Source organism: Calliopsis andreniformis, chromosome 10, assembly GCF_051401765.1.
Source record: "Calliopsis andreniformis isolate RMS-2024a chromosome 10, iyCalAndr_principal, whole genome shotgun sequence".
NCBI lineage: Eukaryota > Metazoa > Arthropoda > Insecta > Hymenoptera > Andrenidae > Calliopsis > Calliopsis andreniformis.
This window is the reverse complement of record NC_135071.1, coordinates 16740881-16766412: the sequence shown is the minus strand read 5'-3', so window position 1 is coordinate 16766412 and position 25532 is coordinate 16740881. Positions and strand designations below refer to the sequence as shown.

The following is a 25532-nucleotide window of genomic DNA, read 5'->3' as shown; positions in this document are numbered from 1 at the left end:
GCATCAGTGTTGTAAATAAAGAGGAATGCTTGACCGTTTAATAAGTTTATCTCGCACATGATAAAAAGGAAGTCAGAATTTTTCCCTTAGATAATTTGATTGCGCCTATCGTGTATAATGAATTATGCGTTCAGCGTTGTAGTTCGGTTCATTGGCTTTATTTTTGTCGAATTATCGCACTGGCTCCCCTTGAAAACAGTTTGAAAAATTACAATCGATAATTGTAATATTCGCACAGTGCATCGCCGAACAGAAAGGAAAACGCGTGGAAATTCGCGTAGCGCGTAGAATGGAGCATCATAGTCGATTATGTATTAAAAAATACTTAAGTTACTTTGTAAATTCAATGCAATGCAATGTAAATTAAACGAACACCGGCATCGGCTGACTTTTCACGCAGCGAATTTCCTTTTAAACATGTGATATTCTTCTCCCAACGTTCTTTCAATATATTTGAATGATGGTGCTCTGGATTATTTCTTTAATAGCAATCATTTTGCACTTCAGTTCTGCACATACCAGTACGTATCGCAAAGGCAGAGAAAATGAATGTTATGAATGACAAATTCGCAGTTTCATTGTACTCTATTTGTAGAGCCAGAATCGCAAGGCTACTGTGCACTTTACAGTGGTAGGATCTGTAATAAGCATTTGGCTGGCATTGGGAAAGTATGGTTCAATGACACGCGCAACAATCCTGGGGGATTGTTGAATGAACAGATTACAACTAACTTATGGGAAGAATTAATACAAAGATTGGTTGAACCATGTCGTTCAGCTGCAGAGGTAATATCTGTTAATATTGAACAGAATTCTAAGAATGTAAAACTCAACAGTATTATTATTATAAAGATGAAACACTATACATAAGGTTTTTATTATTTTAGAAAATGTTGTGCATGTATGCATTTCCACAATGTCACAATTCAGTTGGCCTACCACTCTGTTATGAAGACTGTATGGCAGTGCGTCACGAATTTTGTTTCAATGATTGGGCAGTGATAGAAGATAATAAGCAAAGAGAAATTTACATTAGATCAAGAGGACATTTTACACTGCCAGACTGTGAATCATTGCCAAGAATAGTTAAAGGGAAAGTGACCTGCTCACACATTCATTTGACTGATATGAATGAGACCCTTGTCACATGTAAAACACATTTGAGATTGTTTTAATTGCAACTCATGCAATACTAGCTTTTATGCTAAAATATATGTTATTTTAGATGACTGTGTCAAAGGCAATGGTAGGTTTTATATGGGTAAAGTGAATAAGACAAAGTTTGGTCTGGATTGTCAATCTTGGAATGTACAAATACCACATAGTCATGACAGACCTCCAGATGTCTTCCCTCAAATTCGATACGGAGAAAATTATTGCAGAAATGCAGGGGGAGATGAACCAATGCCATGGTGCTTTACCATGGATCCTAAAATACGATGGCAACATTGTGATATTCCTATATGCGGTATTTAATTAATTCTTTGTAAAATATTGAACATATTTAGTCCTATTTTATTACATTTCTTTCACTTTTACTTTAGACAATGTAACAAGTAAAGTTCTTGAGATTAATCCAAAAGACTTAGCAATGGATACATTGTTTACTCCAATGTTTATATTCATATTATCTTCATTGGGATTTATAATTATTCTTGGAACTATATTATCAATTATTTTAAGTCATAGACTTCACAAACGACATCAAGGATACAACCCAACAGAAAATCAGGTACATTTAAGACAATTGACTTCTCAATGAAGAAATATCCAAATGATACAATTTAACAAACTTGCCCAGATAGACAATACTGAGTCTGGCTTTACAATGATTCGACATTACACTTGAAGCTATTTATAGTAGGAAAATTGGAATATCAATGATCTAAACATTATGTACAATTTTTAGTATGTTAATATTGATTTGGATAAACTGCCAAGCAACGACGCCTATCATAAAACAAGCGCACAGCTTAATCCTAAATTGGAAAAGCTTGAATTTCCAAGGAACAACGTGATTTACGTGCGAGACTTGGGACAGGGTGCCTTTGGAAGAGTATTCCAAGCAAAAGCACCTGGCCTTGTCCCAGGCGAAGAATTCACAAATGTCGCGGTTAAAATGCTCAAAGAAGAAGCGTCAGAGGACCTACTGAAAGATTTCGAACGAGAGGCGTGTCTGCTCGCTGAATTCGATCATCCAAACATTGTTAAATTACTAGGCGTGTGCGCGTTAGGTCGACCAATGTGCCTCCTTTTTGAGTACATGGGTCGTGGTGATTTAAATGAATTCTTACGCTCCTGTTCGCCTGGAAATTATATCATTCGAACTTTAGACAGGGATAAACACTTCACGGACTCCCGTTTATCGCACATGGATTTAATTAACATCGCGCTGCAAGTGGCATCCGGAATGGTATATTTATCGGATCGAAAATTCGTCCATCGGGATCTCGCGACGAGAAATTGTTTGATCAACGATCAGATGATTGTGAAAATAGCTGACTTCGGTTTGTCGCAGAAGATCTATCTGCAAGATTATTATAAGGGTGACGACCAGGATGCTATCCCAGTTAGATGGATGCCTCTAGAGAGCATATTGTACAATAAATACACTGTTGAAACCGATGTGTGGGCATTTGCGGTGTGCTTATGGGAGATATTTAGTTTCGCACTTCAGCCTTATTATGGGATGACGCACGAGGAAGTTGTAAAATACATTAAGGAAGGCAATGTTCTTCAGTGTCCTGAAAATACGCCGCAGGCGATATACGATTTGATGAAACTGTGTTGGAACAGGAGACCATCGGACAGACCCACATTCAGAACAATCTATAATACACTAGACACTATAAAACACAATTTGGAAGCGGAGAATAAGTCAGACAGCGTACCTTTGCGTATCCACGTTTGAGCCTGATAATTTGTATTGAAGGGAAACTGAATTATTCATTCACAACTAGGAACTAAGTGATATTTATACAAAAATTATGGTAAGTCAATGATAAACTGTACCTACATGTTACATATAATTGCCTTTGTTATGTTTGTTACGTAGCAAAATTGATCAAAGTATTTATGAGAAAAGAGAAACGTTTTAGTATTAACAAGTATATTTTGTTAACATTAATGAATGTATTGCACAAAAAGTGTCACGATTCTTTTTTACAACATTCTAAAAGAAGGTACATTCACTTTGCTTCTGCCATTCTTTATTTGGTTTATGCACAATGGTTTGTAAATATGTACATTGCATTAAATTCATATCTTTATTTTATAGAGTCATTAAAAATTCATTTCTAAATTGCTCTTGAATCATGTTCCAAAATATTACATTTATACTCTTATACTCTTTTTTGCAAAATTTTTACTTGTTAATACTTATTATTTATATTTATATCGGGACTAACACAATTAAAGACTGGTATATAATATTACATTTAAAAATAATTTTTAACTTAAATTTTATATTTATGCTTTCCTATTGTGATTTCGCACATTCCGTCAACGAATTTTACAGCAATACGACGTATCATTAACTGCCATTAAAAAATACATTATGTACTTGTAATAGTCCAAACAAAATAAGGACACAAAGACTTCAGTGGTAATATAGTAACAATAGAATGTTCATTGTATTAAGTGATAAGAATACAGAACTCAATGTGCAAAATAAACAATAGATTAATTGATCTGTTGCAATTGATGGTAATCAGCTTATCTCTACTTATAAAACAATGCAAGTATTTTCCCTTAGACAAATTCTACAAGCTTGTTACTTCTACCTTAAAATTATAAAAACGGATCATCCATTTTTTTACTGAAATTCTTTTGTAATCTCATGATTCTATAGTATTTAAATGAAATATTCTATTTTCAGTTTTTTGAATATTTTTTATAGAAGACTAAGACGATTAATTGTCATTAGTTGACCAGATCATATAATCACAATATATTTATACATTTGTATACCTAAAATTGTATGTGTTAATACATATATTTCTGGTATTTCTTCCTTTAAAATAAGAATCTTTTGAGAGACGCATGTTATATTTACAGAAGACAAACTTTCCTAGATTTATATAAAAATATATATATAAAATAAAAAATGATGTTTCACTAAAGCCTAAAACAGATAATACTGAATTTATATAACTGTGCAAATGATTTGGCTATAAAAGAATGGGTTTATATTTAGCGACGTTATATGTAAACTGTCCTTAATTGTTAGATGTTAGATCGTTGCTGTACCAAAAAAATAGCCTATTTAATGTACGAAGGATATCAGTGAAAGCTATTATGACAAATGTTACAGTAAGGAAAAGAACATTAAGTGAGTGTATACTGTGCAACTGTTATACATAGGATTTGAAAGTAAATCATTATCGTACTATAAACAATATTTAAATGAATGTTTCAACTGTAACATAGAATTGATTTAAAATATGATTTGTTCTATAGAATATATGGCTGAATGGATTATTCCTATAATATAGTTTTAATGCATCTCGCAACGAAATTACCATGAAGATGAGATTTGATTTCTATATTTTTTACAGACTGAATTTCACTTTTACTCCGATTTTGTGATACTTTACATTCCATCAAACCCATTCATCATACTATTTTCGTAACGACCCTTATGCGTTATGAGAATCATATTTATTTATGAATAATATATTCTATATTTAAATGCATAAGTAGGTATATCTAATGAATGTCACTGTCCATTTAATTTGCAAAGCATATATTGCAATAGGTCCAAGACTCTCTTAAGTTTCAGTATGATTCTTGGTTGAGCATTAGAAAAAGAACATTGTACTCTATGTGTGAAAAAAATGTGAATGCAATATGCAAATGCTCTTCCATACACTTTTTTATACATGACTTTTATATCGTGGAAGGTGAGAAGAACTTTTACAAAGTCTGTGCTCTTACATCTGTGTACTTGTATCCTTTATAAGTAGTGTTGTACGTGATATATCATATTACGATGATACGTGTATGAAACGTATTGTCCATGACCAAGAAAGAAGCTTTTGGTACTATATACTTCGTTGAGTTCAGATATATGTTATTAACAATGTAGACTCTATTCTGAATTTTATGTACAACAAACTATAATCTGTAAAAAAAAACGTCGAGATTCCTCGATACTCTATTTTCAATTTTAAGTGAAATTGATAAATGAACTAGCGAAAATAACGAAGAAATAGCGATGTCTAATTTAAACGTTGTCATTCATTTCACTATAAAGAATCGTGTTTTAAATAAGAGTTATTGAGAATTATATATCTTATTACTGAGGGTGTCGAGGAATTATCAATGATGTACTACAAAACGTGTTGAAAGAACTGCTATGAAACTTTTACTGATGTACAACTTTTACAAGAAATAAACAATCAATACAGAGTACGTCATTTTTTCTTGTCTTGCTTATGTAAAGATTGGAATGTGTCGGGACATTATTTACAAAACCAAATACATTGCTGCATAAATATATTTCTGCATATATTTTTTCAATAAACTAATGTCAAATTATTGTGTATATAAAAAGCAGATATTTATATTATATAATACATTTGACTTCTTAAAAGTATCTTACATCTGAAATATCTTATACTCGCGATGTAGTAGTTGCAATTAACTATGTGTGTATATGTCGAACTGTTAACTGTTTGAAAATAATATATGTATTCTCTGGAAGCTGTGTGCTTTTCTTACAATATATAATGGTCATCAAATTAGGAACAATTAATGTATCTTAAAAAAAAATATTTATACAATCTACACTTGCAAATGTACAGAATACAACAGTACATAAAAGTTCATTCAATTAATTTCATAGTAAAATGAGATCAAACAGTCTACATTCTGAAACTTTTTCAATCATTAGGACTAATTGAAGATATATCTTACACATTTATATGAATATGTATACATTGTATGCATATTGGCCTATAAATAAGTATAATAATTCAGTTATAAAGATTTCTAAGACACAACAAAGATAAAACATTGACAATATATTACAACATTGATGTTTACATATGCCATATACTGGTATATATTAGTGTATTTTAACTACTGTTCGAATGATATGTTACTATAAAATCATACATTCTTTAACTTTCATATATCGATTAACTAAAAAGTAAAGGAATGTATATACTTTTATTATCAAATTCTAAAAAAAGAGACTATCGATTTGTTTCTTCTCTTTAATTGATTTTTACTAAAAAATAATGCAATCTTTAATTTTATTATGCAAAAATTCAGTATTAAATTGTCATTAATTTTGATCATAGGAAAAACCGTGTGATCTTTAATTCTATAAACTTTACGTAAGTTTACGAGATTACTTTTTAAGTGGTCTAAATAAAACTTTTAATATCACGAATTAATTGCATTGTCGAGAACGTGCAATATTCGAAGATGTACTTCAAAATAACTAGTATGTTTCAGTCCATATTGTATCAGGCAGCATTGCATTTATACCTGTACTGTATGTCTATGTATATATATCTATATATATACGCATAAGAGGATCATCATTAAGCCTTCACACACAACAGATTATGTTCTTTTAAAACTTATAGAGTAACAACATGTCTTAAAGTTTTAAAATGAAACAATTAAACTCCAGACCCTGAGAATCCACTTCTAAAATACTGATACTTTAAATTATTATAGCTACATTATTGCATTCTAACAATTTCTCCTTTTGTCAAGTACTCAGGGAATGAGAAAATAATCTTCCTTATAAAATAATATTTTAAAACAATAAAAATTTGATATATTATTATAACGTCAATATAAGGATAAAATATACTGTTTCCTATTTCGGTAGTTGCAATCTTTGGTACCTTGCACACTTTACTCCCTAAAAATGACTACCTATATGCTGTCATCAGTATGAACGTCGACTTGTTCTGTGATCAAAATGCATCCTTTATATTTTGGAACTGTCTTACTGCTAGGTCAACTGGTAAATCGAATCTGTAGCCTGTGAGACGATCGAGAGTATGGAATGCATCTTGGAAACCTATTTGCAACAATAATTAACAAATAGTGCATCTATAGTGTCAGACATAATTTGTACGTATATTGGCAATTTAATGTACCTGTTTTTATAACATAACTCCAGGATGTATAGTGATTTTCAAGAAGATACTGGCATTGTAAAATGAGTTTCAACCAAACAACAAGTTTGTTGGCACTAAAAGAAAAGTAGCTATGAGTTTTAATCTCTTACTAATAAAAGGATAAACCCAAAGAGTTTACTTACTTTAGAGATGCACATATAAACGCTTTAAAATGAGAATCATAACTTCGTTTATATGGACTGTGAGAAGTTATAATATTTCCGATTGTTGTTAACAAACTCTGGAAATTGTAATATATTGTTATGACATATTTTATGGAAAAAATAATTCTTTTTTTATGTATAATGTACCTGCTTGGAAGAAACAACTCTTCCACATGCAAGATCTAGATTGAAACTTTGGGATAATTTCTGTGCTGGACTAGAGTTATAACGATGGCCATTCTTAATTTCATAGTACTTCAATATTAATTCCCATGCATGCATGAGATTCGAAGTAGAAGGGTTTCTTTGAGGGAAACATCCTACGAACGGTACTACGCTATTAGAACGCACATCAGACATTAAACCATGTTGCATTAAATCACGTATGGAGGTTGCTAGGTGCTTCCTTACGGCAGACGTTATTCTGGCATTGCAATGCGACGTGGAGTCTGAATCTGAGGCATAATCATTTTCATTAACCACATCGTCATCTTCTGGGTGGCGTTCGGCTTCTGCAATAGTCTCTATAACGTGTTCAACCGCGATATCTAATCTAGTCCTCAGATCTCTCCAACTATATACAGAATTTTTCTTAAAGTTTCTTCGCACCCGTTCGCTACCGCATCCTAATTGAGATACTAGGAACATATGCAAGAGGGCCACGACCTTTTTAACAGTGTTAAGAGTTCTAGTGTTACTTTCATCCTCAATTGGTTTTCTGTTATATGCCTTCTTAGCGTATGAGGTAGAAGTAGCAGAGCCACTAGTGTGGACTGGACAAGCGCATGTACACGCCAATGTCTCTGTACTGACTTCTCCCTGAAGATAATTTATAAAACGTTCTAAATCAGCGATTTGTGTTTTTAATTGGGACACTAATTGCTCTTTCATTTTCAGTGGGCTAACAATCTGGAAATGGGACAAATTAATGCTTTTTAATTCATTCATTATGACATATTCATCAATGAATCCCATTAAAAAAATAATTTACCTGACTTATAGCATAATCTACTTGCCACCTTAAATCATCAACTGGTAATTTGCAGAGATCATCAACGTTAAAATTTAACTTTTCTTTCAGATGATCTGAAAAATACAAAATCACCCTATGTTCTATCCAAGTAGGGATGATATTTATGAAGAAACTTACTGATTATGATACTTTGCCGCTCTAATATCATGCTTTGTGGTAAATCTGCATCACCAGTTTCATAAGCATACTTCTCTAAGTCTTCTAACTGTGATTTTAACTGACATATCAGTTCTTTTTGTTTTGTTCTTTGTAATGCCATTTTAGACTCAACATCAACATCATTAATTACTCCAGATATCTGTTAAATTATACATGCAATACATTTAACTAGTTTTCTTAGTTTTTGCACTGTACACAAATGAATGCTCCAGAATAAAGGATTAAAAAAACCATGACATAAAAATAACAGAAACATGTACTAAAAATAACATACGTAAAAATATTTATTTTCCAATGTAACATAAATATTACTCACATAATACTATTAAAAAACAAAAAAATTATCACAGATTTTTATGCATATCAGCATTTTACAAGCAAAGCGAAAAATATAAATAAAAGCCACACACAAAGGAAAAGTAAAAACAGACAAAAAATGAAAGAGAAAATCACAGGTAAAAATAATAAAATATTAAAGTGTTAATAGCATATTTGTACAACAGGCTTCTGTATGGCTTACGCTTTGCTTGCAGGACATTGGGGAAGTTGGAGTTATTGATCTACTATCAAATGAAACATTATTTGGAACATCAGGTATTCCCCTGAAAGCAAACTCTTCTAATTCCTTGAGCAAAGCTTCCTTCTCAATAGCAGGTGCATCCACGATTTGTCGTAAGCGAAACTGAACCTGGGAATGCATCCTCAATGTTAAAATTCCATATTCTTAGAAACACACTGTATGCAATAATGACTTAAGCAATACCTGAGCAAAATGAGTAGTCAGTGCTATGAGAGATGAGTTGAGCATCTCCTGCTCCTCTTCCAGCACTTTCAGTCTCTCCATATCGTAGGACAAACTGGTACAACGTGCAAACAATGTATCAAAACCGTGTATCAAGAAACAAACAACTATATGTAAGTGAGAAACAGAGTACTCACTTCTCCATGTTATCAACATATTTATATTCGTCAGCAAAATCATTGTCACCGTCGTTCGCTCCAACTGGCGCCCATCTCTCGCCCGAGGGTCGATCACTCTCATCCGAGTTCTCAAAATCCTCGTTCTCGCAACCCTTATGCTCCCCAGAACTCATTTTCCTATCGTTCAAGATCCTCTTTATCTTCTAAAACCCGAACTGTACATTTATCGATTCCCTTATTCCGACTGGTTCGACGTAAGCGAACGCAAGTGCCGCAAGTGTCTCGACCTCTTTGCCTCTACATACCACCAGTTTGATTCTCATTGCAATGCATCGCAACGTTCAATCTTTCCACCTTTTCGTCACGTTTAATCCATTAATTAACTTCTGCGCACGTGTATGCACGACCGTAAACGTCACTGGCTGTTGTCGATTATGCGTTTACTAAGGCGCATTCTCACGTCAGACAGGTCACGAAAAATCGCGAATTTAGAATATGCTCTCCCTCATTTCTGAGAAAAATGACACCACAATGAATCTCAATCGCTGTACATGAACTGATATTTACCTGGGATGTGTATCGTCTTCGATCGTAGTACTATGCCAGCATGAATGAAATCCTCCTCATTCTTTACACACGTCGATCGTAAGATCCACCAATGATCGCTCAGGTATAAATTACTACGACTCTCGTATGAGGAAGTTATGAACGGACCATTATAGGCCGTTCAAGGTTTTTCTTTCGATGAATAGTAGGCTCGTAAGTTCGTTCGGTTCTAGCGAATGTGTCCAATTGTTGCACCGTCGGGAGATCCTTTATTGCCCGATGGATCTTGGTTCATTGACTTCGCATTGACTCCGCGAGAAATTAGAATGTGCAACGAGTGAACAGTGAGATATGTTCATCGGAGGAACCCTTGAAGGAATCTTTCGAATAACCTGCACCTCTTGACATCTACTCGGTGTCGATATCAGTATATTGTTACGGTTCTGTATATCATTGTTGTATTGTCCGAGGAAGAGGCTTCTTCGACAGCGCATCGTGTATCGTAACGTTTGCAATGATGCAGCAGGGAACAACCGTGGCAAAACCGGCACGAAAGAAACGGAATGTTGATGCACAGATCGTCGAATGATTTTGAGGAATCACATGGAACAATAGTCTTTTAGCGAGTTTCCTACTGTCCACGGATTTATCTGCTTGCCATAGATTTATAGATGTTCTTGGAAAATCATTCTTGAAGTATTATAGGTAATTGGGAATCCTCTTCCAGATTGTTTCCTTTGTTGAATTGGTTCTATGTGATCCATTTTACAGTTATAAATGAAATGGGTAGTGCTTGGTGGCAGTGCGCTGCATGTTTGAGAGCACAAGAAGAAGATATTTCCGAATTACAGTTGAATCATTGTAATCTTTATGATGTACCACCGGACGTGTTCATTTATGAGAGAACATTGGAGAAGCTGTATTTAGATGCTAATAGGGTAAATATTGAGTTTATTATTTAGTAAGCATTCTTGTCTGCTTCAATTAACCAGTCTATTTATTATTGCAGATAAAAGATCTTCCAAGGCCACTGTTTCAGTGCCATGAATTGCGAGTACTCTCACTTAGCGATAATGAAGTCACCACGTTACCACCCGCCATAGCATCATTGATCAACCTGGAGTATTTAGACCTCAGCAAAAATAGTATGTGCATGAAGTTGTTTTTGCTATCATTTTTAGCACGTTTGATATCTTAGTTTGTACTAACATATTACTTTAATTTTTCAGGTATTAAAGAATTACCAGACAGTATAAAAGAATGTAAAAACCTGCGTTCTATAGATATCAGTGTTAACCCTTTTGAACGTTTCCCAGATGCTATTACACATATTGTTGGGTTGCGAGAATTATATATAAATGATGCATACATAGAATATCTTCCAGCAAATTTTGGGAGACTTTCAGCTCTGAGAACATTAGAACTCAGAGAGAATAATATGATGACATTGCCAAAGAGTATGAGCCGTTTAATAAATTTGCAAAGACTTGACATTGGTAATAATGATTTCACAGAATTGGTAAGTTCTCTCCCTATATCATGGTCAAATTTATTAAACTGCTCGCTAAAAAATCGCGTGTTTTTAGCCCGAGGTTGTTGGAGATCTCATCAACCTTACTGAACTGTGGATAGATGGTAATGATATCAGACGTATACCAGTCAACATTAAACAGCTCTATCGTTTGAATCATTTCGATTGCACGATGAACGCAATTCATGTTATTCCATCGGAAGTGGATGGTTGGAGAGATATTTCGATTATGCATCTTTCCTCTAACGAGATTTATCAGTTACCGGATTCCCTTTGCTATCTACGTACAATCGTGACTCTCAAAGTCGATGACAATCAATTGAACGCACTGCCAAATGACATTGGACAGATGTCAAGCTTAGAGGAGCTTATAGTTACTAAGAACTTCCTTGAGTATTTGCCATCGTCGATAGGACTTTTGCGAAAACTGCACTGTTTGAATGCGGACAATAACTACTTGAGATGCCTTCCACCAGAAATCGGAAGTTGCACTGCATTATCATTACTTTCACTGCGATCGAACAATCTGACTCGGGTGCCGCCCGAGCTTGGCCATTTGTCTTCATTAACGGTACTCAATCTTGTGAACAATTGCATCAAATATTTGCCCGTCTCTATGTTGAACCTGAACAACTTGAAAGCATTATGGCTGAGCGACAATCAAAGTCAACCATTAGTGCCACTGCAACAGGAATTCAATTGTGAAGAAGATATGATGGTGTTAAGCTGTTTTATGCTCCCGCAGAAACCACGGCAGGAACTCGAACGTAAGCATTTCTATTTTCTTTTTAAATAATATAATATATGTTATGGTATATTATGTCCCATACCGAATCGTATTCAATAACTATGTGTATAATACATTAATGCTGCTAGTGGATGAAGAAGAAGATGAGGAATGAAATGGTAAAGTACGAAATGGAAAAAAAAGGATATTCTTTATAGTGTATCGCTATTTTTGATGATATCAAATAGATTTTTCAATAAGGATAGATGTATAGTTATAATTTGATGTCTGTTGCATACAGAGATAGCACCGGTTGTAGGACTGATTTCGAGTTCCATCGTTGGTACTGGGAAAAGAATATGTTTTGCTGCTGAGGTAGAATCTGAAATCCCTAGACAACTTCATCGAGCACCAACTCCTTACCCTAAAGAGCTGCGCAACCTTGCTAGGCATGCCCGCAATTTACAACATCAATCGGCACATGATCAAAGAGTAAGTATTGTCTAGGGCCAATTACCTTTGATATTTACTATTTTGCGATCGCTACATTCGTATGATTGAACAGTAAAACAATGGTAAACAAAATTCTGAATAAAAAGCAAAAAACTTTCGGGTGTCCAATACTTTATTTTTTATTTTTCTTGTATGTATATTGTGCATTATTTGAGAATCAAGAATACAGGAAGATTGCCGATTGAAACTTGCAGATGCATTTAGAACAGGAGACTATGATCAAAGAAGCTATTATTGCAAAAGCTACTACTACTTTGGACGTTGCCTCAAAAACTGGGACCTGTTTTTCACAAACTTTATTTAATCAGGTATTAATCAGAGAATTATGAGACAGGAAAGGCAATTCATTAAATTCCAGAGTAACCTCTGACAGTACTAACATCAAAAAATAAAATATACTATAAGAAATAAAGTAGTATTAATTGAACATTTTAGAGATATAAAAGAGTACACGCGAAATTGCATCCAAATAACATTTAATAGAGCAGATACACAGATTAAGCTCGTCGTTAATGAAACTTAAATGTTGAGAATAATGGAGAGCTTTTTTCGTAGGACTCACATTCTTCGATTTCACCTACTGAACGCCATACATCAAAAGTTTATAAGAATGGTAGTCCTACGGACATTGGAACGGAGCAATCCGTGTCAGAAGAATCCTCTGACGAAGCAAATAAGACAGTACTCGCGAAGGAGAAAAGTCCAGATATCCGGGAAGCAAAATATATTCGTAATCCCACATCCGAGTATCTCTCTAAGACCCCAACAGTAGCAGATTACGTGAATTCTACTTGGAAACCAGATGAATACTCAAAGGCGAACACAGCAAAAATTGTGGAATCGGAGAAGTTTGCTGTGGGTAACAATAATGCCGATCCGCTGCACATTCAGCCGCCGAAAGTGAACGAAGTTCCACCTGTTCCGCCTCCATATCATATTGCTGCGGCTTTCTCGAAGAAAGCAGCACTATTTCAACAATTAAATCAATGTATGTCATCGTTTCTTTTCCTTATTTTTAAGATGATACATAGAAAGTTATAACCATGTTATTTGTTATTTCAGCAGGTCAATTGGACTCTCCAACAATGTCTCCTCCACCGCCTAATAACACATTAAATTTCAAAACCAATCAGGAGATGCAAATGCAAAATTACGATGAGACTGAAGAATCGTTCAAAGCTGAAGAGTACGTGCGCTTGTGCAACGAAAAGCTTCTACCAGTTAACGCAGACGCAAATGTCTCTGTTAATAATGGAAAAGCATGCTTCTCGAATACTCCTGATCAAAGCAATGCGTTGACAGAACCAAGCGATGCGGAGCAGTCTTTCGACGGCGATCGATCTTTGAAACCAAGTAGAATTCCAATTCTGAAATCGAAGCATTTAGAGACTATGAATTCCACTTCAAATAGCGATCTATCGAATAAGTATGCAAGCTCCTCTGTTGAAGATTACGATAGTCTAAAAATGTTGAACACCTCGTGCATACCAACGTCTCCGGTGACTGGGAAGAAGTATCGAAGTCCACTCTCTATGCAGTCTAAACTTCCAGATCGATCGAAGAAGTCAATGAACGGATCCATGTCGAACAACAACACTTCGTTCGATAGTTTAACATCATTAAATACGATGAATGCGAATTTGGCTACGAATTTGAGCATGGAGGGCCAAGAGGCGATTTCGAAGAGTATCCCCAATGAAACGGCCATGAATATGAATAGCCTTGTGAATATAAAGAATGAAGCGAACTCTGGTCGAAGCACGCCAGTCTCCATTAACAACAAATACACGAACGAGATGAATAATTCTATTACTGACAAGTACAAAGTTAGTGGAACGAATGAGTCATTGAACCCAGAAAGAAAACCGAGGTTTAAGTGGATGTTTGGTCCACATAAAAATGCTAACGTAGTACGTTTCGTTTGTTATACAATTTTATAGATTTTGTGAGAATATTTTTATAATGATTAACTGTCAATTATCGTATTACAGTTGCCTGTTCAAGTTAAAAAAAATCCAGGCCTTGGGTTTAGTATAGCTGGTGGAGTTGCTGGCGCGGAGACTGTAAGTTCTTAGTCCTTAGATTTCTTAGATCGTTAGAAGGACAGTGGTTTTTGTGACATTAATAGAACTTCGTCGTTTTAGGGGATCATTGTGACAAAAGTCAATCCAGATGGTCCTGCTCAGGGTACGCTTCGACCAGGGGATAAAATTTTGGAAGTGGATGGTATAGACTTCACCAAGTTTGATCATAATAATGCTGTGGCTGTTCTTCGAGCCACCGGTGCAGTGGTATCCATGATGATAAGTCGCCACCAATGACATCAGGTTAATGGAAACAGTTTTTTTGTAACTTACGATCATTTTGAGGTATTCAGACTGATTACTTTTTATGTAAATTTCTTTTTTCTTTTTTTTTTTTTTTTTAAATCTACATTGACGGACATGGACGAACACGTTCGAGGATGTGAGCAGTTTATTTTGTTTTTCTTTGAACGCTTGTTTTTGCGATACTCGAGCGTACTCTTTATGATATTATCGAGTGACTGATTTATGCGACTGAAGCAGCGTTACCAAAGGTGGTAGTGGGGACACTTATTTGAGAAAAACAAAAGATTTCTGGCTTCCAGTGGTCACGGCATATAAACGTGATGTCTCCGAGTGAAAAGAATCAGTAAACAATTGTTAGGTTGTACTGTAGATTAGGAATGTGTTCCCTTGCACAATTGCGGAAGAAAAAGAAGTTTGAAATGTGATATACAAGAGAATTATTTTTAAGACGAGTTTCTTCACGGGCCAATTCACAGCTCACTCATATTGTTTGCCCATGTAAGTAACATAAACTAGTAACTATTTAGTGAACAATTAGGAGCGATAGTTTTTTTTTTTTCTCGAATTTGTTTTATGGTGTTAATTGTATTTGTCAACTCACTTGCTCTCTTCATAGGGGGCTGACAATGTGCCAGAAACAAAATGCTATTTATTAATCGTATACATAAAAAATGAATATATAAAAATGAATATATATATATATATTATGCATATATATTATATACAAAAATTATCTCTAATATGTGGATGAGATTCTTACAGACATTTTTTTTTGTTTTCTAATATTTTTATATGCTTAGAAATGCTTTTTCTATAAAGCTATTTTAACGTATAGATCTTGGACGCACAAGAAGTTCCACTGTTAGATTTAATATTTTCGTTATTAATGATCTATTGTATAAATGGCACATTTTGATCTTGAAAATATTTCTGTGAGAATCTTGTTACAGTAGTAAAAGAAAGAGATACTCTTCTACGTGCCGTAATTTTATTCGTAATATTTATAATCAGTTCATCATTATTGGTCTTAAAAGGTATGGTTGATTATAACTTCAGATTTTTTTTTATTTTTATGTGTGTTTTTTGTTCAACATTTGACTTGTAGGAAGTGTAATCTTCTACTGAGCATTTTATTTAAGACAATTTTATATGTTTTTGCTTGCCATTGATTCGTGATACGTTTATTTTATGAAAGACTAAAATATATTTTAGTAATCTTTTTTTTACTCATAAATTCATGTGTTAGGTCTTTGACACAGTGAAATCTTTATTGTTGCGGTTGTGAGTTATAATATTTGATTCTCTCTATATTAAAGGAGCAAATGTATGTACCTTGTAGAAACTGTTTTTAATAACAGTTGTTAGTATGGCATGTTATTGCCAAACAGTAAGATAAAAAACACTACTTTTCTATGTTAGTGGAGCTATATCGGGAAATGAAAGTTATTCATTTAAATGGAGTAGAGCTGTGAGATAAATGTTTAGAAAGGTTGTATGATGATGTCTAGCACAAGTGAACAGTTCGCATTGAGATATAAGTTATAATCAGTACACACTATTTGTACCCCAGAACTTTTACAACCAGATAACAGTATCACACATCACTTTACCTCGCATACAGAACAATCACATTGCACATTCTCTCTATCTAAATATCCTTTGTTTTTTACAACTTCAGTTACAGTTTTTTTTACACTTTCTAATTGTAAGAATATGTAGGACATATATTTTATGCATTTCTAAAGATGTATTTAAATAATGTTTCCATTTATTACGTTTTTTATATCGTTTAGGATGTTTTCCTAGGTAGACTCGAGTTGTTTCCAGATATTGATTTAAGTATAGATTTCTCTGCTTAATTTCAGTGACCGTTGAGTTAAACTTAAGATTACAGTTACAACGTGGTAGCTATCAATGGAAATAGTATATACGTGAATGCGTGTGTCGAGCATGATTTCAAATATGTATATAAACTATTCTATTTTATAACTATCTGGGCTTCAATATATTAGTTGAAACTATGTTGAAGCTTGGATCTTTCAGAATTGAAAAGTGTAACAGAAAAACGTATATTTTCGGAAAGATTTCCTTCAAGTATGTATGATATTTCAAGTGAAAACATATTCAGTAAATAAGAGTTCTTTCTATAAAATAATATCTAAATTTTACAGTTTAATATATTTTCGGAACAAATTGAAAAAAAAAATTATTATTTTTGATCCTCACTTTTACTTATGTATTGCGCGAAAATAATTTTTGATGACTATATACTCAATTATAAAATATTCTTAGTGAGTTACACGATTCGAGTACTTCTAATTTAGGATATGATAAAAAAAAGCTTGATATTATAAAAAGCATGATGTTATTTTCACCATTCTTGCAAGTATATGCAATTCTATTATATCTAAAGACAGCTTTATATTTAAATTCTTAAACTAACTACATTACCAATAATAATCTATATACCTAGTCATATTGCAAAATAGGAAGTATGATTGAGGGTGATTTTCACTTGATTAGACCTGTATTAACATTTCATGTATTCTCTTCTCATTTTTATGAGTTTTACTATGATAAAGAAAGAATGGTATATTTATGTATGCATTTAGGTTTAAAGAAATTTTTGTATGCATTTATCGATTACTAATGTACAAATTAAATTTTGTATGTGTGTTATACCTTTTAATGGGTTCAGATATCTTCCTTTAAATAGTATTCTAAGTTATTGTTATCATATCTGCATTAGAATCTTTGGAAGGGCAAAAGTTTGGACCATAAGCACACATATGCAATCTTTTCTACTACTCTAACTACTAAACAGACTGACTACTTTTTGAGTAAATATTTAAGTGGCATTTAAGGAAATGGAATGACTGTACAGAAAATGCGTGATTGAAAATGCGATGCATTGAACTGTTTATATCTATCTAAATTACAAATACATAAATGTATAAGTGGTTGTACTTGTTAGAAACATTTCTGTTTCACGTGTGAGTTTCTTATTGATACTCTCTCTCTCCATAGCTTTTTATAATGTTAATCTATAATTCCATAACAGAATATATCATTGCACAAATCAGTACAACCACTACCTTAACATGTATTTTTTGGTATATCTTCCATTCAGATTATTTGTAAGACAATGTGTAACAGATTATAATGTACAAAAATGCTCACAGTTGTTCAACTGATCACCGTATAACTACCATACAGTTGTAACACTTTGAATATGTTAGAGAGAAAATATTTTACCTTTATCGAAAAGTCCTAGTTGGTTGTGCAGCAATAAATAAATTAATATTTACGTATAAAATAAGCTAGGCTTTTATTGCCTGTTACACTGTTGGGAGGCTTTCCCAAATTAAAAAAAAAATATTAAAAAGAAGTAGATTTAATGGAATATCATTGAAATACCTGCTCAGACGAAATCATGCTCCTATTAACAAGTACGTGGGGTTCTCGACGTAGTGTTTCCAAAAATTCGAATATTTCGCCATGGTAACACCGTCAACCACTCGATGATCAGCGGCCCAGCTGATCGATATCACACTCGCGGCGATTACGTTTCCCTTGTCATCGAATCGCGGCACCTTTTGCACTTTCCCAAATGCACCGATCACGATTTGGGGAGGTAAAATTACCGGTTTAGTGTACGTACCACCGACCTACGAACAATGGTTAAAAAGATTTAAACAGATCGATATTACGCGCCCAAAGTATCGATCAAGGTCGTGGCAATCGATTAAATCGATCGCGCGAGCAAGGGGTTGAGCGACGACCATTTTCATTGAATTGGAGTCAGTTCGAAGAAATTTCGAAATTAAATTTGGTGAGTTGAAATTATTGATTGCTTATAAGGTGCTCGGTTGTGTTAGGTTATTCCATAAATAATGTCGGTTTTTATTTCTCAGTTTATATCAAAATAGAAATTGCACAATTAAAAACTTTATTAGGCTTTTTGGTATCATAACCATAAAATGGAATAACTTAATAATTGTATTTTTTGAATCTCATGCAAAAATATTGGTAAGAAGAATGATTTGAATGATTAAAATTATTATTTTAAGATCTCAAGATTTGAAGATTTGAACATTTGAAGATTTGAAATTCGAAATTTGAAAATTTAAAAATTTGAAAATTTGAAAATTTGAAATTCGAAATTTGAAAATTTGAAATTATTTATGAATTATTTGAAGAAACAGAACAAAAATGGCGAATTTGGGGCACCTTTGCAAAAAATTATAAATTTAAAGTAGCTTAATGGAAATTTCGATAAATCATTCGAACAGTATGAAGCTCCTTTCTCAAATTTCGGTTTGTATCTTTAAAATTCCCATACTAAAATTGTAATAATTTTGTTTTTATAGTAGTAATTCTATCCCCGTTCGTTTTTAGATCCAGTTTTCCATCGAAGTCAATAACCAATTAACCACCCAAAAAAGTCAACCGCGCGCTGCGGTCGAATCGGTGTTAGTAAAATGGAGCACAGTTAGAGATAGGTATGGATATACTTTTATTAAAAATGATCAAACTTACGACACCGATGTTCGACAACGAGAACGTCGTATCTGTTAAATCGCTCAGCGGTATCGCTGCTCGCTTCCCAAGTTCCTGAAGTCTGTTTAATTCTTTCGCAATCTCCAGTATGCTCAATTTTTGCACGTTTTTAATATTCGGTACGACCAAACCCTCAGGGGTATCCATAGCGATACCAATGTTATGGCTCTCCATAACCCGTATCGTTTGATTTTCCTCGTCGAGCCACGCGTTCAATTGTGGCATTTCTTCCAACGCCCTCGAAGCCGCTTTCACGAAGAAAGGCATCAGAGTCAAAGAGACGCCTTGCTCTTTCAGAGAGTCTTTCACGTCGTTCCGATAATCCATCAATTTATTGACGGTGCACTCGTCGCTGTACACGAAATGTGGTATGCTCTGTAAAGATTTACGTTTCTGTGTATAGATTCCTCTGCTGCTTGCGTTTCAATCGTTCCGCGCAGATAATTAACCCTTGTGTACTGTGCAAATAACTGCTACATACATACTCCATGCAAATACGATATAATTGAATTGAGAGATCAATTTAATAAAATAATGTGAGATGTATTTCCATGAGGGGATGTATACTTTGAGTATTACTGCTGAAAGTTGGCGAATTTTATGTAAATTAGATCTCCATTGGAAACGCGCTTCAAGATTTCAATTAAATTGGGATATAAATTAACTGGTACAGTGCACGAGGGTTAACGAGGGAAAATATATGATGTATTGGAAAATTCGTCCCTGTATATGGAGGCATTCTATTTTAGAATAATATTTAGTCGTTATGAGTTGTGGGGAAAATTTAGTTGGTCAAAATTATAACTCCGCCTACTTTAGGTGTGAGTTTGAAAAAAAAATTGTTGGGGTATACTTTTATTGGGTCCCTTCCTAGAATTATAGGTATATTACAGAAGGATCCCTCAGGTCTCTGTTTGAAGTGTACCAGTAGGACCTCATACCGCGTAGAGGGATTTAAATATATCCACTTCACTTCATGTCGTCGTAAAAAAAATATTGCTCCTTCAGTCTTAAGCAAGACGCTTGGTACTCGTCCTTCAGTAGTGTCTACGTGTTCGTACAGTGAAGTTTAAGACAGTTTGTTCGTGCGTATTAGTTTTGTGGTGATTCAGTGTTACCAGTGTCGATGAAAAAGGTATCGTTTTCCTTTCATCTCATTTTTAGCTTTTACATTTAATTCTCAGAAAACTTAATAAAGCTTAAACAAATTTAAACAAATCGTTAACAAATACGTCAGTGTTTGTTGTTTTTAATTTTCGTAGAATTCAGGGATTCCATTAAAAACAGGCCGACCTACATTCGCTATCATTTTAATCGGAAGCGCATCAGAAATCCATTCGTGTCGCTCGCATAAAAATACGATATAAAATAGCCATAGAGACTGAAATGAACCGTGAACTACGAGGCTTCTGAATAGTTAGCGAAATCATTAACACGGAGCTGATACGTGTGAATAGACCCCGAAAGCAACGAGGAACGAAACGGCCGAAAACTGTGGCGGAATTTTCTGAAACGTTTTAATCGTATCTGGTCTGTCAACGCTGACGAGGAAATTCGTCGGAGTGCTCGACTGTCGAATCGATCGCTATCAATCCCGTGTGTCAACGTCAGTTTTAGACAACGCACTTCTATTATCGGTTCGTCGTTGTGACTCCCGTTCGTTTCAACCGTCGAGCACACGTGAAATTCCACCAGGAAGCGCACTGTGTAACTTTCGACGCGATATCATATTACAAAACTTTTTCCAGTTTCTATTCGCTCACTCGTCACGACAGTTGAGTCACCCTTTATGGGGTCGTCTGGTCACCGAAAACCATATCATCACGTCATTAAGGGTCCGAATATATTATTGTCGCGCCACGTACTGTAGCATATTTGTTTCATATTATAAGGAAATAGGTTTAAAATAAGGAAAAACCTCGGCTGACATTATGGATTTGCTATAGGATGTCACATGAGTTCACGTAACGTATTACATGCAGCAAATTTGTTTCGTATTATAAGAAAATGGGTTTAAAATAAGGGAAAAGGTTCAGTTTACATTATGGATTTGCTATAGTATCTGTCAAGTGAGTTTACTTATGTTATAGCAAATCTGCTTCATATTATAGCAAGATGGGTCTAAAGCTGGGTCTATACTACATGTTATATAACAAAGTTATATGACTTTTAAGAAAACAGAAGAGACAAATATTATACCTATGGTTTTTTCTGTTTTCTAAAAAGTTATATAACTTTGTTATATAACATGTAGTGTAGGCTCAGCTTTAGATCTATTTTGCTATAATATGTTGTTATATAATATGTAGTGTAGACCCAACTTAAAACAAGTGAACTCACAGTACATACTATAGCAAATCCATAGTATGAACCGAGGTATGTTCCTTGTTTTAGACTTATTTTCTTATAATATAAAAGAAATTTGCTATAACACGTAACATGAGTTCACGTGACGTGACAATAATGTGTTCACATTCTAAGTCGTGTCTCGACGGTCCATTGTTTTGTAACGATTAACCAGTCGCTTATTCTGCGGCCACGTGCGACACGATACGCGACAGTCTGTTAATCCTGCAATTTATTGGCGGCCTGTGTTGCAAACCACCAAACAGTTTATTAATATCGCGATGCAGAGGCGTTCTATCCTGGGATATATCAATGTCTTTCAAAAAATTTCAAAACTCCACTATTTAAATTATGAAGGCTAACTTCATTCTACAATAAACGTTTCGTAAGCATACTGGATCAGTCTGACCGAGCTTAATCTTTTTAATCTTCTAGGCTTTCAAAAGATCTGAAAAATTCCTGGGCTGCTTGCCAGAGTCTCTACTATATTATACAGTCACTGGTTAAGTCGAATTTTGAATAGTTCTTTCGGTAAAAATAATTCAGGAACGGGATATGCAAAAGTTGAAATAATAGAGTAGATACCTATGTCTGTTTGTCATATCAGAGATAGAGCTTAAAAACACTACTTTTGGGGACCAGCTTCTCATGAATAAATACAGTATTCTCCACGCCGGTTGCACCTGATGGAGAGATAAACAGGGACGATACGTGTTTTCTCAGAACTTTCCCCTTCACGTAAGTGGTCGAGGATCCAACTTACCAGAGATTGCGTCATCGTTTTCCACATGTGCTTGCTGTAGCCTTTTATCGACACCGCCTTCCCAGCTGTTGGTTTTTCCTCGACCCTCTTTTCCGCGGATCTAGCAGAAATTTTGTCCAAGTGGTCCAATATATCCTCCTTAAGCACTCTGCCGTCTTTGCCGGTGGGAATGACATCCTTTAAGTTAATATTGTTCTCCATGGCGATCCGCCTGACCGCAGGGGTAGCCAGCGCTTTTTCCACCCCATTTCGCGTCGCTTGTTTCCCCTCATCGCTCACCGTCTCGTTCTCGTTCTTCGCCACCGTTTGCGGCTCGACCCCGACACCCTCGACATCTGCATTCCCATTATCATCTAGCTCGATGTCCAGCAACGATTCCCCTATCAGAGCCACCTCGTCCACCTTGTAGTGCAAGGCTTTAATTAATCCGTCGTAACGGCTGGTAATCGTCACGGACGCTTTGTCGCTTTGAACCTCGCAAATGTTATCGAATTGAGACACCCGGTCGCCTGGTTTCACGAACCTGTGCATTCAAATGCAGGGGGAATAGTTCTGCTCCCTTCACGGTTGCGTTTGCGCCGAAAACATGCATTTATTAAGGCGCGCCTGTGCTTATATGATAATTATATGGCAGAGTTGGGTGTATGTATTGTCGGAGCATGGCAGTTTCTTGGAAAAAAGATGTATTCTTTTGCTTACCATTCTTTTATCGTGACGTCTCGAATTCCTTCTCCGATATCCGATAGTTTGAAGGGAACGACGGTTCCACATCGAAAGGAGCTTACGGTGAGCAATCGACATTTTTGATCGCGTACGTTCCTACCCTAAATAAACATGGATTTCTTTGTACACTCGTCAGCAATATATCAGGGGAAATCCGTACTCGTGCAGGAGTAATTGCGTGTATCTTTTACTTTGAGCTTTATATCGGACGCACCGAGACGAGGTTATTGCATTTTTAGTATTTAACTGAAATTCGAAAAACGATCTTTCTTTTACAATCTTATCTTTCCCTATTTGAATATTTGAAATTTCGCGCGTCGTTGCGTGCAACTATCGATTTGCTATCGATTTAATGGATACGTATTAACACTCAATTTTAGGTAACAATTCTTTTATCATTTTTCCACATATGTAAGAATAACATATAATTATATAATAATTACCATTACAGGCAGCGAATTATAATACTACACAGTGTATTATACACTGGTAAGAAAAATTATGGCATAGAAAAATTTCGGGCAAAAATTGGCCAACTTTCAGTGGCGATAACTCCGCGAAAAATCATCATAGGATCATGATCTTTTTTTTAAATTACAGCTTGTGGTCTTGACTGTGAGCTACGATGCATCAATTTCAGTTTTGGTACACCTTTGCTACTGTAACTCCTTAAAACTTAGAGCGTGTTTGTTCTATTGAAAATTCTAAAATTTGACGAAGTGCACGAACTTTCCATAATTTTTTTCGAGAATGCCGTTTATAGGAGAATAAAATTTGAACCTTCCCCTTTAATTTAAAAAAAAGATCAAGTCGCTACGATTTTTTTTCGCAAAGTTACAGCACTTCAAAGTAACCCCTGCATTTTGTCATATGTTGGCCCTACCCGATGTGCTGCCAAAATGCAAGGGTTACTTTGAAGTGCTATAACTTTGCGAAAAAAAATCGCAACGACTTGATTCTTTTTTTAAACTAAAGGGGAAGCTTCGAGTTTTATGCTCCTGGAAATGGCATCTCCGAAAAAAATTTTCCCAAGTTTGTGCATCCCGTCAAAGTTAGCAATTTTCAATACGACAAATTGCAAAGTTTGACAAATTACAGGGACCCGCTAAAATTTTTTCCGGAAATTTCGTTTACAGTAGCATATAGCTGGGACCTTCCACTTTGATTTGAAAAAAAGAACAGGTCGCTACGATTTTTTTTCACAAAGTTACAGCACTTCAAAGTAACCCTTGCATTTTTGCCATATATCTGCACTATCCCTTCTGCTGTAAAAGTGCAAGGGTTACTTTAGAGTTCTGTAACTTTGCGAAAAAAAATCGTAGCGCCTTGATCTTTTCTTTAAATCAAAGTGGAAGGTTCAGATTTTATTTTCCTGCAAACGGCATCCCCGAAAAAAATTTTGGGAAGTCCGTGCATGCTGTCAAACTTTGCAGTTTTCGATATGATAAACATGCCCCCAGATTTAAGGTGCTACAGTAGTAGAGGTGCTTTGGAGCCAAAATCCAGATATAGTATCTTAAATCTCAGACTTCAAGCTTTAATTTAAAAAAAAGATCATGGTATAAACACGATTTTTCGCAGAGTTATCATCAGTCAAATTTAGCTAATTTTTGCTAAAATTTTTCTATGCCTTTATTTTTTTGAGCAGTATATGACAGAAATAATCTTTTAAAATTTGTATAAGTTTCAAAGTAGAAATATCGTACAGTTGCAGTGATGTATCGATCGATAGTCGATAATTCGATTAGAGTAGTGCGTGCTGCTGCCATGTTTGATTTAGAATTTAACTTGCGTGAAAGTGTGAACGCGTCGCGAGTGACAGAACGAAAAACGTCAGTTACGCGAGTGATCTTTACAGAATAAGCGTTGGAAGAGCGAGGCGCAATGTAATTCCAGCCACTTTCGGATAATTTAAACTGATTCATTAGTTAAATCGCTTGCTCATCGGCAATTTATTCCCAGGCTTTGCGAGGGACGCTAATCTTGATGGAACCGACAGCGGAATCGACTGCACTGGTGAGTGATCAATTGATTACGCAATTTATTCTGTCCATTAATGTCTATATTCTGGAAA

At 34.8% G+C, this 25532-nt stretch overlaps 4 protein-coding genes across 4 annotated transcripts; 2 read left to right on the top strand and 2 right to left on the bottom strand.

Annotated features, from left to right (window-relative positions):
- The first annotated feature begins 27 nt into the window (after positions 1-27).
- Positions 28-2926, top strand: Nrk (Neurospecific receptor kinase). Its single transcript, XM_076386710.1, has 6 exons — positions 28-521; positions 596-786; positions 888-1149; positions 1226-1468; positions 1545-1732; positions 1910-2926. Exons 1-6 carry the CDS (start codon positions 458-460, stop codon positions 2909-2911), a joined length of 1950 nt encoding a protein of 649 aa, XP_076242825.1. The 5' UTR covers positions 28-457; the 3' UTR covers positions 2912-2926.
- A 2557-nt stretch (positions 2927-5483) lies between these two features.
- LOC143184828 (RUN domain-containing protein 1) lies at positions 5484-9956 on the bottom strand. Its single transcript, XM_076387331.1, has 10 exons — positions 9725-9956; positions 9438-9622; positions 9262-9355; positions 9019-9186; positions 8457-8637; positions 8298-8392; positions 7454-8215; positions 7286-7383; positions 7122-7216; positions 5484-7042 (listed from the first exon to the last, which is right to left on the bottom strand). Exons 1-10 carry the CDS (start codon positions 9740-9742, stop codon positions 6936-6938), a joined length of 1803 nt encoding a protein of 600 aa, XP_076243446.1. The 5' UTR covers positions 9743-9956; the 3' UTR covers positions 5484-6935.
- A 484-nt stretch (positions 9957-10440) lies between these two features.
- On the top strand, positions 10441-15099 carry Lap1 (leucine rich repeat containing protein 7 lap1). The gene is made up of 11 exons (XM_076387164.1): positions 10441-10670; positions 10737-10903; positions 10975-11110; positions 11195-11484; positions 11552-12263; positions 12525-12715; positions 12931-13044; positions 13292-13724; positions 13799-14646; positions 14728-14799; positions 14881-15099. Exons 2-11 carry the CDS (start codon positions 10748-10750, stop codon positions 15055-15057), a joined length of 3129 nt encoding a protein of 1042 aa, XP_076243279.1. The 5' UTR covers positions 10441-10670; positions 10737-10747; the 3' UTR covers positions 15058-15099.
- A 2855-nt stretch (positions 15100-17954) lies between these two features.
- On the bottom strand, positions 17955-24910 carry Dbct (Dihydrolipoamide branched chain transacylase E2). Its single transcript, XM_076387852.1, has 15 exons — positions 24839-24910; positions 24766-24794; positions 24700-24723; positions 24593-24644; positions 24411-24456; positions 24313-24349; positions 24188-24244; positions 24057-24123; positions 23996-24010; positions 23902-23925; positions 23619-23788; positions 23435-23554; positions 22736-23258; positions 19606-20001; positions 17955-18734 (listed from the first exon to the last, which is right to left on the bottom strand). The coding sequence occupies exons 1-15, from the start codon at positions 24908-24910 to the stop codon at positions 18498-18500; spliced, it is 1869 nt and encodes a 622-aa protein (XP_076243967.1). The 3' UTR covers positions 17955-18497.
- Between the last annotated feature and the right edge of the window lie 622 nt (positions 24911-25532).

Coding starts and splice junctions, on each gene's coding strand:
- LOC143184828 (XM_076387331.1), bottom strand. Junction 8,638..9,018: donor CAATGTCCTGCAAGCAAAGC/GTAAGCCATACA, acceptor ATAATTTAACAG/ATATCTGGAGTAATTAATGA. Junction 7,043..7,121: donor GAGTTATGTTATAAAAACAG/GTACATTAAATT, acceptor TGTTGCAAATAG/GTTTCCAAGATGCATTCCAT.
- Nrk (XM_076386710.1), top strand. CDS start 458: ATGATGGTGCTCTGGATTATTTCTTTAATAGCAATCATTTTGCACTTC. Junction 787..887: donor CATGTCGTTCAGCTGCAGAG/GTAATATCTGTT, acceptor TTATTATTTTAG/AAAATGTTGTGCATGTATGC. Junction 1,150..1,225: donor GAATGAGACCCTTGTCACAT/GTAAAACACATT, acceptor ATGTTATTTTAG/ATGACTGTGTCAAAGGCAAT.
- Lap1 (XM_076387164.1), top strand. CDS start 10,748: ATGGGTAGTGCTTGGTGGCAGTGCGCTGCATGTTTGAGAGCACAAGAA. Junction 10,904..10,974: donor TGTATTTAGATGCTAATAGG/GTAAATATTGAG, acceptor TTATTATTGCAG/ATAAAAGATCTTCCAAGGCC. Junction 14,800..14,880: donor GAGTTGCTGGCGCGGAGACT/GTAAGTTCTTAG, acceptor TCGTCGTTTTAG/GGGATCATTGTGACAAAAGT.
- Dbct (XM_076387852.1), bottom strand. CDS start 24,910: ATGTTTATCATATCGAAAACTGCAAAGTTTGACAGCATGCACGGACTT. Junction 24,724..24,765: donor AGGCGCTACGATTTTTTTTC/GCAAAGTTACAG, acceptor GCACTTTTACAG/CAGAAGGGATAGTGCAGATA. Junction 23,259..23,434: donor GACGTCACGATAAAAGAATG/GTAAGCAAAAGA, acceptor TTGAATGCACAG/GTTCGTGAAACCAGGCGACC.